General features: G+C 39.9%; 1 protein-coding gene and 1 non-coding gene across 2 annotated transcripts in view; one reads left to right on the top strand and one right to left on the bottom strand.

Moving 5' to 3' along the window:
- Window positions 1-18,838, top strand: part of LANCL3 (LanC like family member 3) — a 142,102-nt gene that overhangs the window by 100,800 nt on the left and 22,464 nt on the right. Inside the window, exon 2 of the mRNA XM_056131189.1 lies at window positions 17,927-18,050. Coding sequence (XP_055987164.1) covers window positions 17,927-18,050 — 124 coding nt within the window. The remainder of the gene's footprint in view (window positions 1-17,926; window positions 18,051-18,838) is intronic.
- Window positions 5,373-5,579, bottom strand: LOC130039476 (small nucleolar RNA U3). The gene has a single exon (XR_008794896.1). It is a non-coding gene; the product is annotated as a small nucleolar RNA U3 (small nucleolar RNA).

Genomic DNA, 18,838 nt, shown 5'->3' with positions numbered 1-18,838 from the left:
ATATTCCCAGAATTCATTTCCTGTTGATGAATATTTACGATATGTCTCTCTTTTAACTCTTATAAATAAAGTTGATTTGGACATGAATATGCAAATGGACATGTGAACTTATTTCCCTTGGACACTGATGTAGCAGAATTCTAAATGATATATCTTTCACTATATAGATATATGCATATATATAATGTCACACATGTAGCAAGCTAAATTTTGAGTTCATTTACAGGGTAGTTAGAATTTATTCCATAAATCCTTCTTTGTAATTCACTACATATTAAACATGAGCCTAATAATTCACTGCATATTTACATATTAAACATGAGCATAATAAACTCTCAGTATAATGGGAATGCATGCTTATGTTTATTTTAAAGTGCTGAATAGTCAGTAGTATTTTGTTTTAAAACTAATGAAATAAATTGAAAAGGAGACTTCCTGCTATTAAGTGTATTATTAAGACTCTAGTCTGTGACCAGCAGTAAATATAACAAAGCTATGTGAACCATGTAAGATTAAGCTTACTTCCCTATTCCAAAACCTGTGCTATTTGCAATACTAAATAGTGCTTGACTTACAATGCTAAGTTATTTAAAGTAATATGTGTCTCAGCATCAAGAGTGAAGGTTTTAAAAATTTGAATATCTGGTCCTACCTTCCCTGAAGTCATGGTTTACAGTAGTTCTTTTGTTTTTAAATGTTATCAAGTATTTTGTGTTATAGCAGTTAGCCAGCTGGCCATTTCTTTTCTATGTCTGTCCTTACAATTCTGGTGAAATTACCCTCAGTTGAACATTGAAGCCTGTGAATTGGTTTCCTCTGTTCACCTTTCCCCAGGCAAGGTGAGATGAGGCTAACAATTTACTTATATTGATTTCTTCATGAAAACCTTGCCATTAACATAAAAAAGAAAGTACAGAGGATAACTCAATAAGACATATGTGGGTGATAATATTTGGAGCATGATATGAGTTTATCAGAGTAAAACTCAAGACTAAATTCCACAATGGGTTTTTCTTTTGTCCTCTGATATTCTCCTTGTGAGCCATCGTAGAGCACAATAAACATTTAGCAAATAAACTTTTGTGTGAGAGAAGGGCTTTAGTTACTAACTTAAAAATACTTTTTTGCTTAGCACTGGTTACATAACCCTGTTGCTCACCTGGCTCTTCTATGGACCTGGAAGAAGCCTCCTAACTGTATTCATTTGAATGGAATAGAAGAATAGTATTTTAACTATTGCAATTTGTTATTTGCAATTACTCACCATTGTACTTGCAATTTATGGAAACTCAACTCTAAGGACTACTTGGAATTTACTAAAACAACTCTAAGGAGGAGACTTTAGGAAGCTTCTTATTCTTTACAGAGTAAAGGTGCTGTTTTACTCCCCCTTTTCTTCAGCCACAGAGTAAGAGAAGCTTCTCCTGAGCTTTTCTATTCCTTCTTTTTCCCCTTGATGTAAATTGAAGATTGAAACCAACCACAGTGACTCTTGCAGTTACCATTCCTGCCTGATCCTGAATCAGGGGGTGATGGTGGTTCCCTTTAACGTACCATCATGTCCAGATCACGCCAAATCTTCCCTTTTTGATTTTTGGGGCATATCACCTATACTCACGGATCACTCCTAGAAGGACTTGGGGGGAGTGCATATGAGATTCCAGGGATTGAGCTTTAGTTGGCCACTATATTATCTCCCTAGACTCCCAGATCTCCTTTCTAAACATTAGATTTAAATAGAATGAGTCTTTAGAATGATTTTATAAAGATTCTTGACTTATACTATTTCTGAAAAAAAAAGAAAAATAACCCCCAAAACTAGAAAAACAAACCAGCATCATTTTCCCCTGAAAGTACCTGAAAGCGTGGAAAATGACACACAGTATCAATACCGCAAAACTATATTGGGCATGATTACATATTATATTTCCCACATTATCTAAATGAATGAGGGGAGGAATAAAAGTTCTATACATATTGATAAATCATGACCCAGAAAGGCATGGGAAGTTACTCAGTCAACTACCTCATTTTAGAGATGAGAACAGTGAAGCCAAGGCATTAAATCACTTGCTCAGAAACATAGAATGACAGAGCCAGAAATTCTAAATTTCCATAGTCACCCAAGTCTAGCCACCTACTACCTCAGTAGATTTGGGCTTCATTTTGCACACTGACAGGTACCACTCCTGACCAAACCCACACTAGATCATATTGCTTCACTTAGCCCCAAGGAGCACACTTGTTAAAATATTTTAAAGTATTAAAAAGAAAAAAAAGATTTAAGAAATTCAAAGAAACTCTGCCGTCATTCCCTGCTGTATGACCTTCAGGGCACCCATCAATTTCATAGGCCCATGTCATAGCACATGGCAAAAGAAATCCTCTCAGCTTGTTCTGTCACAAATATCTAGGTGAAAGAGTTATTAAGCTTTAAAGTGTCATAAATTGTTAAGATATTGTTCTTCTAGGACCATTTTTGTAACTAGCTTTCTAAAGTGACAGGGTAGGTAGTACATACTACAGTCCCTTAAGTTGAGGTGACAGCAGTTCCTGGAAAAGATGATAATTGCTTCACAGCACTTGTTGCTAAGCTCCCACAGGCCTCTTCTCTGTCTTCCCAAATCATCTCTGAGCATTTGAAGATACTGTTGTGCTCGCAGGTTGGAGAGTGTCCATTGTCCCAGAGCTAGAACAGAGTAAATGGAGGAAGTAGGGAAACCACTCATAGCAATGATAGCTAAGGTGACAGTCAGCGTGTTTTTCAAACTTTGTCTTGGGGCGCCAGAAAAACGTTTAACAAGGAAAATCAATCACAACCATGCGAGTGCATTCAGAACTGAAAACTGGCTTTGAATCTCCACTCAGGATGTCAGTAATACTTTAAAGAGCTCCAGAGCTAGGGGCTTCTGTGAAACACTGGTAATATAAACCAAGGTTGTGTTACAAGGAATGCTAGCAACGATGTTCAGTTAGCAGTTTTGACTAGCCAGTGTTATACCTTTTGGTAACATACTGATCAGCAACATCTTTTCTATTTTATTATAGTTGATTGATGCATTATTGTTGCAATAGTATTTCTCTTTTATGCTTTCTGTATACAAAGTTACTGTACCTTAATCACCACCACCACCAGAGACTGACTTTTATTGGAGCGTGGTTTTGGGTCTGTACTCAGTACACAATCCTGACTCTGTGCTCAAGATCACTCCGGAAGTATTAGAGATCAAACCGGCAAAGCAAGAGTCTTAACTTCCTGTACTGTTTCTCTGGCCCAAGAACTATGACTTTTTCAAAGGAGAATAATTTTGCCTCTCATGTCAAGTGTTTTGAGATAGTCCTGATTGTCCATAAAGATACACAATAGTTTCCACAAACCTCAGCATCTCTTTCTCTCCTCCCTCATTTTTTAAACATTGGCTTGTCATCCACATGTGTATTATCTTTGGGTGCAAATGGCTGCTACAGCTCCAGACCTTACATAAATATTATAAAACCAAAAATTTTAAAAAGGTAGACAGCAGTCATATTCATCCATCTAATTTGGTTTATTATTAAACCAAAGCTATAGAAAAGGCTTCTTTTCCAGGGAATTTCCCTGTTAATCAAAATGAGACCACAAAGTTGACCTTAGCTGTAGCAAAGGCTAAGAACTGAATATGTGGGAAGAAATGATAGGAATGACTAAACTGGCTAAGCACCTGGAGCTAAACACAATAGATACCCTAATAAAAATGTCATCCAGCTAGAAAAGAATAATGGCAGATTGGTTGCTAAAAAGCAAATAGTTTGGGTCACAAGGCTAGAGCAATAGTACAGAGGATAGGGCACACACCTTGCATGCAGCTGACCCAGGTTTGATCCCTGCATCCCTTATGGTCCCCGAAGCCCACCAAGAATGATCCTTGAGCCCACCAGGAATTATTCCTGATCTCAGAGCTAGGAGTAAACCCTAAGAACCACCGGGTGTGGCCCAAAAATAAAAATAGTGTAGGCCACAAATATATAACCATAATCAGCTTTTCCAGGTAAAACAGACATTTACTACATACCTCACTTTAAACAACTACTCATCTCTATATGTCTGCACTCTCCAACCTGGTGTCACACACCCAGCAAGCACTTGAAAAATGTTTGTTGAACAATGACTTAAGGAGACTGTCATAGTCACTCATTATTGACTAGAGCCTGGCCATCACCATGGTGATGTATGCAGACAGGCTGAACCCCAAGGTTGTGCAGTCCCTGCTGGACCTCCTGTACAGTCAACTGAAGAGCTTACTGTCCCAGGCTGGCGTTCTGCTCATGGCCTCTTTTGGAGAAGGGGGAGAAGGGGGAAAGAAGGAAAAAAAGCTGATTCGAGTGGAGAGATGGAGAAGAGAGATTTCAGAGGTATCCCAAACCTTTTCCTGTTGTTAGTTACACTGTTTGTTTAGTGTTTTTTTTATGGGAGGGGTTGGTTTGGGGCCACATCAGGAAATGGTCAGCAGTTCCTAGGCTCTGTGCTCAGGAGTCACTCCTGATGAGTCTCAGGGACTAAACAGGGTGCTGGGACTAAACCCAGGCAAGCACCCTACTATTATGCTAGCCCAATTTACAATTCTCTCTGTTGTGTGCATAGCGAAGTGTATACACCTTTCTGTTGTGAAACATGAAAGGAGTTTTATTTTTTCCTCCAAATTCATGTGACTTAAATGTGCTTTTGCCTAAACTACCCTCCCAGTCTGGGTACCCTGATAAGAAACCCCACTACTCACACTTGAATCAGCCTGCCACAGTGCTCCTGGCTCTGGAACCTCGAGGTCTAGGTGACTGATTTCCCAGGAGTCTTTCCTTTTTCCTCCTGGACTTGGCTCACACCCAGTGCTCCTCGGAGCTGCCCCCGGCCAGAACCCCAGAGTGCTCAGGGCTCTTCACAGACAACATGAGCTCCAGCCCTTAGCTCTGTCTCCCTGGCTCTGGGTTCTGTTTTCTTTACCTTGGCAGTAGTTCAGCTTTATTTGGCATTCATTAATTTTGTCCCTCTTCCGATTTCTTCTAGATCGTTTAACTTAGGTTTTATTCAGTTCCAACGTTCCATTTAAGTTTTGGCTAATAGGACCTTGTATCAGACATGAAGTGTTAGCAGAGTTCCTCTGCAGGGGTGGAGTGGTTGGGCCACGCTGGGCATCCTCAAGGCTCTCCTGTCCCGCCTCTAGTCTCATTGGCCCTTTCCCTGACTGTGGGTTTTCAGCATTGAGAATGGAGTGAAACATGAAAGGGTTGTACTCCGGCCAGGCTGTTCTGTTTCCCAGTTTCTAACATGGTTCTTGAGTATTCTTAGAGCTCTAATACAATCTTTGCTCAGAGCTCTTTATTTTCCCCTTCATGAAGCTACTCAGATTGCATCTTCTCCTCTCCCTCCCAAGGGAAGGTAAGAATGATTTTCAGTGAGAAAAGATAGTTGCAAAAGCAACACCTAGAAGCAGCTTCCCCCTCAGGAGAGGATACTTTGGCCTCTCCTTGTGGTGCCAGGGGCTCTACACAGTCAGAGAAACTTTTCTGTAGTGAACTCTGAAAACCCCTGAAAGTAGAGTCTTCACTCTGAGCTTTAAAGTGCCGCAGTGAATGCTCTGACAGCTGAATTCTTCCAGATTTGTACTATATAATTAATTTATTTTTAAAATGTTGTGACCTTTCTAGGTCCAATATATTATTACATAATAAATTCTGGGAGCTCTTAATTGTTTTTTCTGGAATAGAGAGATGGGTAGATGGATGGATGGATGTGTGGAAAGACAAATGGGTGGATGAGAAGATGACACAGATGCAGAGAGCAAGTTGCCAGAACTGTCTATTATCTGATCGCCTGTCCTGTAAAACAGTGTAACCAACTTCTTCAGACTGTTAGGAGAATTAAGTCTTCTAGTATATAGTGCAGGCTGGAGCGATAGCACAGCAAGTAAGGCGTTTGCCTTGCACACAGCTGACATGGCCGACCTGGGTTCGATTCTTCCGCCCCTCTCGTTGAGCCCGGCAAGCTACCAAGAGTATCTCACCCACACGGCAAAGCCTGGCAAGCTACCCGTGACGTATTCAATATGCCAAACACAGTAACAACAAGTCTCACAATTTCTTGTGAGGTGTTACTGGTGTTCGCTCGAGCAAATCAATGAACAATGGGAGAACAGTGCTACAGTGCTATTGACTAGAGCAGGGCTGAAATGTCACTTACTTGTCCAGCCTTAATAAGGTAGTATATTCATTCTAGGGCCATTGGGAAAATGAGTACTCCAAATGCTTGGGTAATCAGTGCCAAGAAGCTAAAACAAGTTCGAGTTCTTTAAACACGTTCTGTAGTTCAACTGGGAAGAAAGTACATGAGAGAACATTTATGTTGATAAATAAAATGTCTGGACTAGAGAACAAGTTAAACATGTGCTACAGTTTCGCTGCAAAGAACATTTTGTTTAACTGCTAAGAAAAGAACCCGTTGAAACCTGCAGTCACATCCACATGCTAAAATTATAGCCCAATTATATGTGTACCTAACATATATAGTGAATACTTGTTACAAAGTGTGGATTCAAAAAATACCCCTAAAGGATTGCTGTAAAGAACATTTAAAATACCCTAGCTTAACTCCTTGCTTTTTTTTTCAGATGAAGAAATCCAGAGAGGGCCATTTGTCTGGTTGCATAGTTAGTGACAGAGACTTGTCTCAAATCCAGAGAAACTTGAAATATTTTGAAAGAGCAAAGAAGTATGGTTTGATAATATACAACAGGAAAAGGATGACAATGTGATGATGGGAAAAACAAAATAAATACATAGACATGAAAGGCCATATGTTCCTAGTTTGTGGCTTACAAGAGTGCAGACTGGCATAAGCTGGTCCTTGGGTGATGGAGGTGAGAGTGAGCATCATCTGGATCTTTGTGAAAGAGATCCTGAGCACAGTATCCCCAGGCCTGTGGTGTTGAATGGTGGAGGTTGAGTCACTACAGATTTCAAGTGTCTATTTTAACTATAGATTACATGTATTCCTCGTGTGCTTTAATCCAGTAACTGAACTAAGTGATAGACTGACTCCCCATCGCAATAAGTTGATAGATCTTATTATTGCTATTTTTTACAACTGAGAAAATTGAGACTTAGAAAGGATAAAGAACTTATACCACTGCTAGAAAGTGGTAAAACTGAGTTTGGAACTTGGGTTTTTTTTAATCATCATGCTATGCTCTTTTTTTTATATTGAATCACCTTGAGATAAAGTTATAAAACTTTCATGTTTGAGTTTCAGTCATACAGTGATCAAACACCCATCCCTCCACTGGTGCACATTTTCCACCACCAACATCCCCAGTATCCTCTCCCCATCCCAACCCTCCCCCTGCCTCTATGGCAGAAAATTTCCCCCATGTTCTCTCTCTACTTTGGGGCATTATGGTTCGTAATATAGATACTGAGAGGTTATCACGTTTGGTCCTTTATCTACTTTCAGCATGCATCTCCCATCACAAACGATCCTTCCAACCATTATTGACTTAGTGATCCCTTCTCTAGTCCAGCTGCCTTCTCCCCCAGCTCATGAAGCAGGCTTCCAACTATGGAGCAAAATTTATGGCCCTTGTGTCTACTTTCCTTGGGTGTCAGTCTCATATTTTATTTTATATTCCACAAATGAGTGCAGTCATTCTATGTCTGTCTCTCTCTTTCTGGCTCATTTAACTCAGCATGATACTCTCCGTGACCATCCACTTATAAGCAAATTTCAAGACTTCATCTTTCGTAACAGCTGCATAGTATTCCATTGTGTAGATGTACCAAAGTTTCTTTAACCAGTCTTTTGTTCTCAGGCACTTGGGTTGTTTCCAGATTCTGGCTATTGTGAAAAGTGCTGCAATGAATATACAGGTGCAGATGTCATTTCTACTGTGCTTTTTTGCATCCTCGGGATATATTCCCAGAGGTGATATTGTGGGGTCATATGGAAGCCCAATTTCTAGTTTTCCCAAAAGGCTGGACAAATCAGCATTCCCACCAACAATGAAAAAGAGCATTTCTCCCCACATTCGTGCTAGCACAGTTGTTCTTGTTCTTTCTGATGTGCGCCAGTTTCTGTGCTGTGAGATGACATCTCATTGTTGTTTTAATTTACATCTCCCTGATGATTAGCTATGCTCTTTATGAGGGGAAGTTTAAGAAGCTAGAAGCCTCCATATGCCTAAGAGGATTAGAGCATTGGGATCCCAGAGATTTGTATTTATTTTTTTGGTTTTTAGGCCACACCAAGATGGCTCTGCACTCAGGAATTACTCCTGACAGTGTGTGGGGAACCATATGCTATACCAGGGTTGGAGCCCAGGTCGGTCTCATGCAAGGCAAGTGGCTCACCTGCTGTACTATCACTCTGGCCCGGGATCCCAGAAAAATCATAGAGGTCATCTGGTATAATGCCCTTCAGTGGGTGGCTCCTAGACCAACAGCATGCCCTCACTGGACAGCATGGTTTTTTGGTTTTGTTTTATTTGGGGGCTATATCAGGTGTTTCTCAGGGTTACTCCTGTTCTTGTGCTCAGGAGTCACTCCTGATGGTGCTCAGGGGACCATATTGGATGCTGGGGATCAAACCTGGATGGGCCGCAATCAAGGCAAGTGCCTTACCCACTGTACTGTCTCTCCAGCCCTCACCTGAGAGCTTGTTAGAAATGCAAGATCTCAGGCCCCATTCCACAGATAATTGAGTCATAACCCATGAGGTTTTGTTTGCCCAAGCCAAGTTGGTAGGTTTTAGTATTGAAATAGTGGAAAGATTCTAGTGATAATTTTAATTAATCATTATAATATATTTATTACATTCATGTAATAAATATGCATGTAATGTATTTATGTCATATCTTTCTGATGTAAAGATATAGAAGAGAAAACAGAGTCTAATGATTGTTTACTGTGACAAACTTGGATCTTAATTCAGATTTCCTGAATTCTACCTAGGCCAGTGCAATGTCCATTGCATTCACTGGTTTCTCCATGACTCTCGCATAAAAATGAGCTTTGAAAACTGTCTGTAAAATACTGCATGAAGTTCACTGGACGTCTGACCTGACCCAGCATGTACATTTATGTGAAACAGGGAATTTTTCCCTTCCACTCCTCCATGACTCAGACCAAAAGTGTTTCTCTATACCTGGAAGTAACTTTTGCTTCCTTACAGCAGTCTTGGTTATCATTATCTCATCATTGTAGTCATCTCATCATTATTATATGGTTATGACTTTGTTTTCAAAAACAATTTTTGCATTCACTCCCTATTCCATGGCAGTAATTCTCAAAGTTGATTGCACTTTGGAATAACCTGGGGATCTAGGGTCTTAGATCCAGCTTCTAATGTATTTGGTTTGGGGTGAGGTCAGTTTATACAATTACTCCTCAGGTGATTGCAGTTTGTAGCCAAACACTGGGAAGGCTTTCTCATCAGAGTCTAAGGTGGGGAGAGTATCCGAGACCCCTCCCCTTTGTGATTGGGATTGGACCACACCCAGGGATGCTTAGGGCTTACTCCTGGTGTTGTGCTCAGGGTTATGACCTCCTTTTAATGATAAGAAATCACTGTGACATAGGCATTTGGTGCCTTACAGGAAACAGAATGAAATCCCCTAGTGACACTTGGTACAGACTGGGTTGCCAAGTACTTTTAATAAATCCTGGAAGCCGGCAGTCAATGTGCAAGAATGGGGTAAAACCTGTTATGCTTTCCTTGTTCCCATCATTTCTTGTGTCTCTTGACATGAGAAAGGGAAAAAGAACAACTCTGAAATGCTATCTGAGACCAAATGTTTATAACTAAATTTCTCTGCTGAATCCCTTCAGTGACTGTGAGATAATCATTAACTAGAGCAACTGGCCTCCCATTCCTCATTGTGCAGCATAATAATGGTCAGGGAGCATCAGGAAAACCAGATGGAGGGGACTTGCTCATTCTGCACAAGCACACGTGTTCCATTTGGATACTAATTAAGAAAATAACAAACTTGACCACATTGGCTGAGAGTACTCCCCACTGAGGTTTGCAAATTTGGACGTGTTTTTTTTTTCTTTTTACACGTGGTATATTGGAAGAGAATCTCCTACTGTTGCTGCTTTTCTTTTCTGAGTATTCTGATAATTTAAATTGTGGAGTGTCATTTCCTTGTCTGGTGCTCTTTCTTGTTTCCTTGAATGTCTGCAAGAACTTCCTATAGTTATTTCTCTCTAATTTATTTTTTTTACTTCAGTCTAATTTCTTATCCTTCCCAAGAGAAATCCTCTTCTACAACAAGCCTCTTTGTTTCTACAATCCCTTGTCACTTTGAGTGGTGTTCCATGGAGCAGCAGCAACAACAGCATCACCTGGTATTTGTTAGAAATGTAGATTTCTGGGGCTGGAGCGATAGCCCAGCAGGTAGGGCGTTTGTCTTGCACACGGCTGACCTGGGTTCAATTTCCAGCATCCCATATGGTCCCCCGAGCACCGCCAGGAGTAATTCCTGAGTAGATGAGCCAGGAGTAACCCCTGTGCATCGCTGGGTGTGACCCTAAAACAAAAAAATATGTAGAGTCCTACTCCCAGTCCAGCCCAGCCCACTGAATTAGAATCTACATTTGAACAATAGCACCAGGTTAAATTCATACACATTTCAGTCTGAGAAGCATCCCCCCCAAAAAAACCCCCAGAGTTTTCCCTATTATTTTATAACTTTGAAATGCCCTATCTTTGACATACTCTCATTTATATACTTCCCACCTGTCCTACAAAGTTAACTTATGGTGCTGAGAATGTATCTCAAAGAGCTGGAGTGCATGCATTGCATGGGCAAGGCTCAGAGTTTGATTTCTGGCATCTTATGTCCCTCACCATCTCCTCTAATGTCAACAAACCAATAGCATGGAAAACCACAGGCACCAATGGATGTGGCTCTAGTGGCCTCTAGTAAAACTGGGCCCTGAGCAGCACTGAATTTCTGGGTCTAAACATTGAAACATCTAGTTGGATTGGTCAAGTATCACAGGGAGTGCCTCCCCTAGCCTCTAAAAAGCCCTTAGTTCACATCTCTTTTCCACTTTGAGAGTATTTACTCCCTCCACCTTACTCTCCCTCCACCTTACTCCTATAGGTAATGACTCCTATGGGTTAGGGCTACCAGAATTTTAAGTGCAGAATGTTTTGTTTTTTAAACCATTCCTATGCTAACTTAACCAACTTATTAAGATTACATCGTCCCTCAAAATTTCCTATCACAGGCTTTTTACATAGTATAAATTGCTTGATTTATCAAGATCTGTTACATGATCTAAACTTTTTCCTTCACCCTACTTTCTGTCTTTTATGCTTTTGCCTCAGAGAAGCTCCTGTAGGCTTTAACTCTTCTTGAGGTGGGTAAACCTAAATCTCATTTCTGAGATTTCCTGAAGGCCTGGCTTTCTGCTATAGCCTGATGGGTTACAACTGAACCATAACCTTACAGAAACACCAAAAATAAAGACATAATAAATTTCAAGTGTTAATTTTATGATATAAATTTTCTCTTTTTATTTAAAGTAATTTGGAGTAGGAACTAAAAATAAATCTGTTAGAGGATGAGGTATTTCCTGTTGCCCTGGGCTCCCTCTCTCTTTTTTCAAAAAGATGCCTTTTGTAAAGGTTTTATTGAATCACTGTGAAGCAGTTACAAGGTTTTCATGATTGGGTTTCAGTTATATAATATTCCAACACCCATCCCTTCACCAGTATACATTTCCCACCATCAATACCCCCATTTTCCCTTTTATCATACCCACCTCCACCCCAGCCTGTCTCTATGGCAGGTAATTTTCCCCTCTCTCTCTCTCTCTCTCTCTATCTATCTATCTATCTATCTATCTATATATGTGGTTTGCAATACAGATACTGAGAGGCTATCATGTTTGGTGCTTTACCCACTTGCAGCACACATCTCCCATCTAGAATGATCCCTTCCAACCATCGTTGCCATAATGGTCCTTTCTCTATCCCAATTGCCTTCTCCAGCCCTTGAGTTAGGCTTCCAATTGTGAACAAATCTTCCTACCCTTGTTTCTACTGTCCTCAGGTGTTTTTTATATTCACAAATGAGTGAAGTCATTCTGTGTCTGTCCCTCTCCCTTTGACTCATTTCATTTAGCATTATATTCTCCAAGTCCATTCATTTATAAGTGAATTTCATGACTTCATTTTTCCCCTAACAGCTGTACAGTATTCCATTGTGCAGATGTACCATAGTTTCTTTAACCAGTCATCTGTTCTCAGGCACTCGGGTTGTTTACAGATTCTGGCCATTGTGAACAGTTCTGCAAACTTTGCTATATTTGTTTATTTCTTCTAAGAGCTTTTAAGTGTACTCTTTAGGGCTTCTATGCATATTATCATGTTTCCTGCAAATAGCAATAGTTTGACTTCTTTCCACTTTGTTTTCTTGTTTTTGGTTTTTTGTACTACTCCTGGCTGTGTTCAGGGTTTACTTTTGGCTCTGTGCTCGCACTCTTGGCAGTATTTGGAGAACCATATGTGGTGCCAGGAATCACCAATTTCCCAGTTTCGCATCTGCCACCATCCTCTCCTGTGACAGTCTCTCTCTCTCTCATTCTTTCTCTCACTCTCTCTCCCTCTCCCTCTCCCTCTCCCTCTCCCTTTTGAGGATAATGGTTTGCAATACAGATACTGAAATATTATCATGTATATTTCTTTACCTACTTTCAACACTGGCCCTGGGCTCTCTTACAAGGATATGCCATTTGTATTCTTTTTCTTTCCTCAGACCCTGAGACAGCAGACAGCTTTTCTGCTAAGATCTCACTCCAGATAGGAATGAGGGGTGGGGCACAAGTTATGTCTGTAAATCCACCAAACCTACCAGGGTATTAAGGAATCTCTTCTAAAGCTTGGCACAAGTAAGTGGAAGAGGCAGAGCAAGAACTCTATGTTGATTTTCAACTTCTTGGTTCCTTTCCCATGTCAACTCTTCCCATCTTGAATAGATTAAGTCCATCCTGACTCTACATATATTTCAAGTCTATATTGGTTATGGTATTAACTTAAAGTACTGAAAATACCCAAGCTTTTGAAAACTCAGAAGTATCTTTCCTCAAAGCTGTTGACCATCGGTGTCAAAATCAATTTTATGTCCACTGTGAGTCAAATGGATTATTTCATCCTGTAAGTAGAAGGGAATGTTATCACCAGAATGGCGAAAGAATTGGGGTGAAGTAAATTGCTAAAGGAAAACATCTAAGTGAATACCAGATTATTCCTGTGTCAAATGTGTTTGCTGTGATGTGAAGTGACTTTGTGTGTTACATGTAGACAGATAGTCACATGTGCAGGACAATTTGGAGTATTGCTTGATAATGTTGGCAGTAGTTGATATACAGCTAGCAAAGACTGCTGTTTCACAGGGACTTGCCCTAGAAAGGAGTCTGTGGTAAGGCAGGCTTTCTGTGGCTTGGTCCACTTAATTTCCTTACCAATGACCATCTTTCCTCATAAAGGTGGTTCAATCATAGCATGACTTTCAGTCAGTTGGTTAGAAACGATTTAAAAAAAGTGATAGGTGAACTTTGTAACTACCTTAAACTACTGAAATTGGTCATCTTAAAATACATTTGTCTAGTTCAGCCAATTAACATTAGCTAATAGTTTTGTAAATGTTACATGCCAAAAATGATTTCTATGTAAGAAAATATTTTCATTTTGTGAAAGTATACCATGTCTGATATACAGTTGAAACTAAAAAATTTTGAGTTTGAATTGAAATCTTTTGTCTTTACTTTGATAGAGCCCTTTCAAAAATTCCAGAAAAATACAATATTAAAATTCTATTGAAAAAAACAAAAATGAAAGCAGAACTGACTTCACAATCAATAAACACTGTTGTGACTATTTCAATAAAAAAAATTTTAATTTTAAATGAAATAAAAACCAAACCAAAAAAAACTAAACCAAAACAAAACTGTATTGCTGGGGTCGAGGGGCAGGAGCAGGAAGGAAACTAGGAAGATGGGTGGCAGGAAATGTACACTGGTGGAGGGATGGGTGTTAGAACGTTGTATGACTGAATCCCAATCTTTACCAAGTTTGTAACTGTTTCTCTCCCAGTGATTCAATTTTTAAAAAGTGAAAAAAGCCACTTTTATTGTTCCCTCATCTTGTCACACCTAGTGTGATAGGAATATTTCGAAACAAATGCTTCTGTTTGGAGATCACTGAAGGGAACTGATTAAACTACTAAAACAGCTGTTTAAACCAAACCACCACATATTTCCTTTGTATTTTTGCGATATCTAAATTCAAAGTTGTACAAAGCTTATTTAAAGAAGAGGGCTTTGGCAAGATAGTACGTTGGTTATAGTGCTTGCCTTCCACTTGACTGATCTGGGTTGTATCTCTGGCACCACAGTCGCCCAAGCGCCACCAGGAGTGATCTCTGAGCACAGAACCAGTAGTAAACCCTAGCAACACCTGATGTGACTCAAAAACAAAACCGAAAAAAAGTCCATCCAGATACCACCTCATAAATCGGCCTTAGGTTCTGTAACTAGAGGGGAGGGAATCTGGGTTTGGTAGGATAAAGACCTAGTGAGCAGGGATCCTCTTGAAATATCATTCCCTCATTCCTTGATATTTGCTATTTCAGAAGTTTGGAGGCCATCTTCTTGGACATAGTGTGTATGTGCCCATGAGCCTGCTTCTTTGTGCTGGGAGCTGGGAATAGCAGGCTGTCTGTGAAAGCAGACAAATAGGAGAGCCAGAACATGCCCCTCCCTCACATCTCTTCTCCTTTCTTCTTTTTTGTACTATTTGTTCAGGGGGAAATAAAGGAACACACTCTTTCTCAGTGTTCTACTCCACGTACTTTCAATGAGTCCTCTTTCCACTTTCTATTTGCTGATCAATAAACCCAAGGGTATGTCTTGTCTGTTCCCAGAGATAAAGAACTGTGAGCATAACTGTTCTTTATCCAGCCGAACAAGCACCGGTTTTTCTTTGTTTTTCACAGTGTTTCTTAGAGATAAGAGAAGCCACTAGGCATGATGCATGATTGGAAACGGTTTAAAAATACTTTATAAATTCATTCTCTATGCTGAGCTTTAGATTTATTTGTAAAGATGGACAAAAAGGGAGAGGAAACCACATATAATTTAAATTGTTTTTCCTCTGGATTAAAGAAGCAGGTAAACACATATAATAAGAGGAAGAGAAGGCAGGCAGGGGGAGAGAGGAAAATATGAATAAATGTTGAACAATGAAAGAATAAGCAGATTTTTAGTTATTGGCATAGAATTCAAATAAAAAGAATTTTTGTGATTCTAGTGAGCTTATAACTCTCACTATCCCCCTACCAACTCCACCTTTTCTTATGACAAAAGACTGTCTCTATCATATGGATTCAAGACCAATATTGGCAGATAGAACCTAAGTTCAGTTGAAGACAAAAAAAAATTTCCAGAAAAAAATATGGAATAGAACCTTAACTTCATGCCCTTAAAGATGCTTCGCAAGTTTCTGTGAGACACTGATGATGCAATATATTAGAACAACGCAATATAATAGGATAAAGCTCTATGTTTGGTACTGGTGAAAGACACTGATGATTTTATTAGCACTGTAGCACTGTCCTCCCATTGTTCATTGATTTGCTCAAGCGGGCACCAGAAATGTCTCACAACAAATGTGAGACTTGTTGTTACTGTTTTTACCATATCAAATACTCCGCGGGGAACTTGCCAGGCTCTGCCTTGCGGGAGAGATACTCTTGGTAGCTTGCTGGGTTCTCCAAGAGGGGTGGAGGACTCGAACCCGGGCCAGCAGCTTGCAAGGCAAACATCCTACTGCTGTGCTATCGCTCCAGCTCGATGATTTTATTTTTTTTAATTTTTATTATTTTTATTAGTGAAACACCATGAGGTACAGTTGTAGACTTACATATTTTTGTGCTTGGGTTTCAGTTATACAATGATCAAGTACCCATCCCTTCACCAGTGCCCATTTTCCACCACCACGGGTCCCAGTATCCCTCCCACCCCTCATTCCCCCCATCCCACCCTGCCTCTGTGGCAGGGCATTCCCTTTTGTTCTCTCTTTCCTTTTGGGTGTTGTGGTTTGCAAAAGAGGCATTGAGTGGCAATCATGATTGGTCTATAGTCTACTTTCAGCATGCTTCTCCCATCCTGGGAGGATCCTCCCAAAACCCTTCATTTGGTGCTCCCTTCTCTATCTGAGCTCCCTTTTCCCCTAGTATGTGTGGCTGGCTCGATGATTTTAGTAGCAAATGAAAAATTGGCAGCAATTTGAGTAGATTCAAGGTAGGAAACCACTTAGGAGAAATGCTAAAGACCTTAGGTTGAGTACCCTGAAATGATAAATATGGGAGTGCTTGAGAAGATAAGATTTTTGAAATTTTAGGTAAAAAGGAATAAACAGTTAAAGAAAAATTTAAGTAGAAAGCCATAGCATTGTTGTTCTGAGCAACCAGATAAAACATAAGGGGAAAGCAGTCTAGGTGAGGCTGGCCATTGTCTGTGTTCCACACCCCGAATTACACGTTTTTCCACTCAGACTCATGAACTTTAAATACTGAATTGTAGACTTTTACCTTTCTAACACTGGGCAAATCAGAAGAGCAATTAACAACAGAGCATTAGTACATTATTATTTCTGTGTATGAGACTTAGGAGAGAGCCCCAAATCCAATGAATATTCTCTCGAGTCCATTCAGATTCATTTAGTTAGACCTAACCTGAGCTTTAGGTGACTGTCCAGTTCTGTCATTTTAGTATCTTGATTTTTAGAGAGAAGAGATCTTATATATTTTATTTTCTGTGATACCACCAGCATTCTAGAACAAGCTTTCCCATGTAGTGGGGTCTTAAGAAATCACTGTGGAAATAAGGGAAACAGGGAGGGCGAAAAGAAGTAAGGGAAAGAGGGGATGTCAGCTCTGTTTTTCATGCTAGTAAACCTGGTACTTGTTCAATTATCAGTCACCAAAAGTCACCTCAGTTTCTGTGTTAGAAATAAAGGGTGCCAACATTATGAGATGAAACTATCTTTGCCATAAGAGAACTGATAACCTGGTACAGCATGACACAGCACACCAGATGGTAAGCACTAAACCAGAGAATCGTGTTGATACAGGGAGTGTGCCAAAGCAAGTGTCTAATTGGGCCCGAGGAAGAGGGAGAGGCAGAAAACATCACAAACCTGAGCAGAATTCTAATAAACTCAATGAGGATTTTGTAGGCTGGAGAATATTTGAATCTCCATAGTGCTAAAACCAAAGTACAATAAAGTGCCCAATGCAAAAATGACTTTTAAGAGCAAAATGACCGACTAGAGAATGGCTAACATACAACAATTTGCAGTTTTCCATATTTTATTCAATCTAGCAGCAGTCAGTTTTAGAACTATAGGCTACAATGAGTCTGTTGCACAGCAGCTTGTCATAGAATTGTGGCTTTATAAGCACAGTCTAAGTGATACAAATCGAAGACCCTTTGTCTGGGGCAGAGCTGCACCGACTGCCAGAAGTAACAACTTTGTTAAGCATGATTAGTTAGGACCAGTCTTTGTTCTTTTCTGAGCAATTTCTTGTTCCTGTGACAAGGATTAATGATATAACAGCCGAAAAGTGGTCTTTGTATTTTATAAAAGCCAAGAGGAGTAAAGGTGTATTTCTCATCAAAATAGCAAAATTTCTGAAGAGGGGAGATAAATGTGGCAACAAAGAGAGAGAATGAGAGGTTGAAAAAAGTATGGTTGACTAAGCTTATTTACATATAGAAAAAAGATTCTGATGGACTTTTCAAACAAGAAAATACAGTGTCTGTGGGGGACTGGGGATGAGGGGGGAATGATCCTGATTTGACTTCTCTTTTTGATTTCCTTACTCAGATACTGACCCCAGCACAGATCAAATCAATTTGCCAGGCAATTCTGGACTCTGGGAAGCAATATTCCATAAAGAAACGGAAGCCATTCCCTCTTATGTATTCTTACTACGGAACTGAGTACTTGGGTAAGTGGAGATGTTGGCAAAGGCCTGAGGATGCCGGGAATCTCAGGCAACTAGGTTTTGTTTTGACATAGGTTATGAATAGTTATTTAACGAAGAATACTTTAAAGTGCCATTTTACTTTATTCTTTTATTATTTAATTCATATTGTTCTTTCCTTTTTACATCATAGTTTAGGTAAATGGTTATAATACCGCTGAAGTTTATGGTATTGATATACACAGATACTGTGTCTCACAAGCACCAAAGTGTTCATAACCGTCCACAACTCTTCCTCTCTCATCCCCAGTCAATCTTTATCCCCTACTCAACAACCACTCAATTTTAGAATCATTTTGTAATCCAAAACCAAGGATTTGTCTAAAATTTCGTTTTAAAATAAATATGATGTACAGTGGTAGAGGGATATTAGTACTTTGATGGTGGGTGTTGTGTGGTAGGTAACATTGTAACTCTAAAATATAAATATTTACACTCTTTTTTATGTTTGGAGGCTTTTTAAAATCATATTTTATTAGTGAATCACTGTGAGGTACAGTTACAGGCTTACAAACTTTCGTGCTTTTGTTTCAGTCATACAATGATCAAGTACCCATCCCTCCACCAGTGCCCATTTTCCACCACCAATGGTCCCAGCATCCCCCCCTCCACCCCATACCCGTCCTCTCCATCCCACCCCACCTCTGTGGCAGGGCATTCGCTTTTGGTCTCTCTCACCTTTTGGGTGTTGTGGTTCGCAATAGAGGTATTGAGCAGCGATTGTGTTCAGTTTATAGTCTACTTTCAGCATA

This window comes from Sorex fumeus, unplaced genomic scaffold, assembly GCF_029834395.1.
Source record: "Sorex fumeus unplaced genomic scaffold, SorFum_2.1 ptg000086l, whole genome shotgun sequence".
NCBI lineage: Eukaryota > Metazoa > Chordata > Mammalia > Eulipotyphla > Soricidae > Sorex > Sorex fumeus.
Note: the sequence above shows the minus strand (reverse complement) of the source record. Positions and strands in the feature narration are given on the sequence as shown.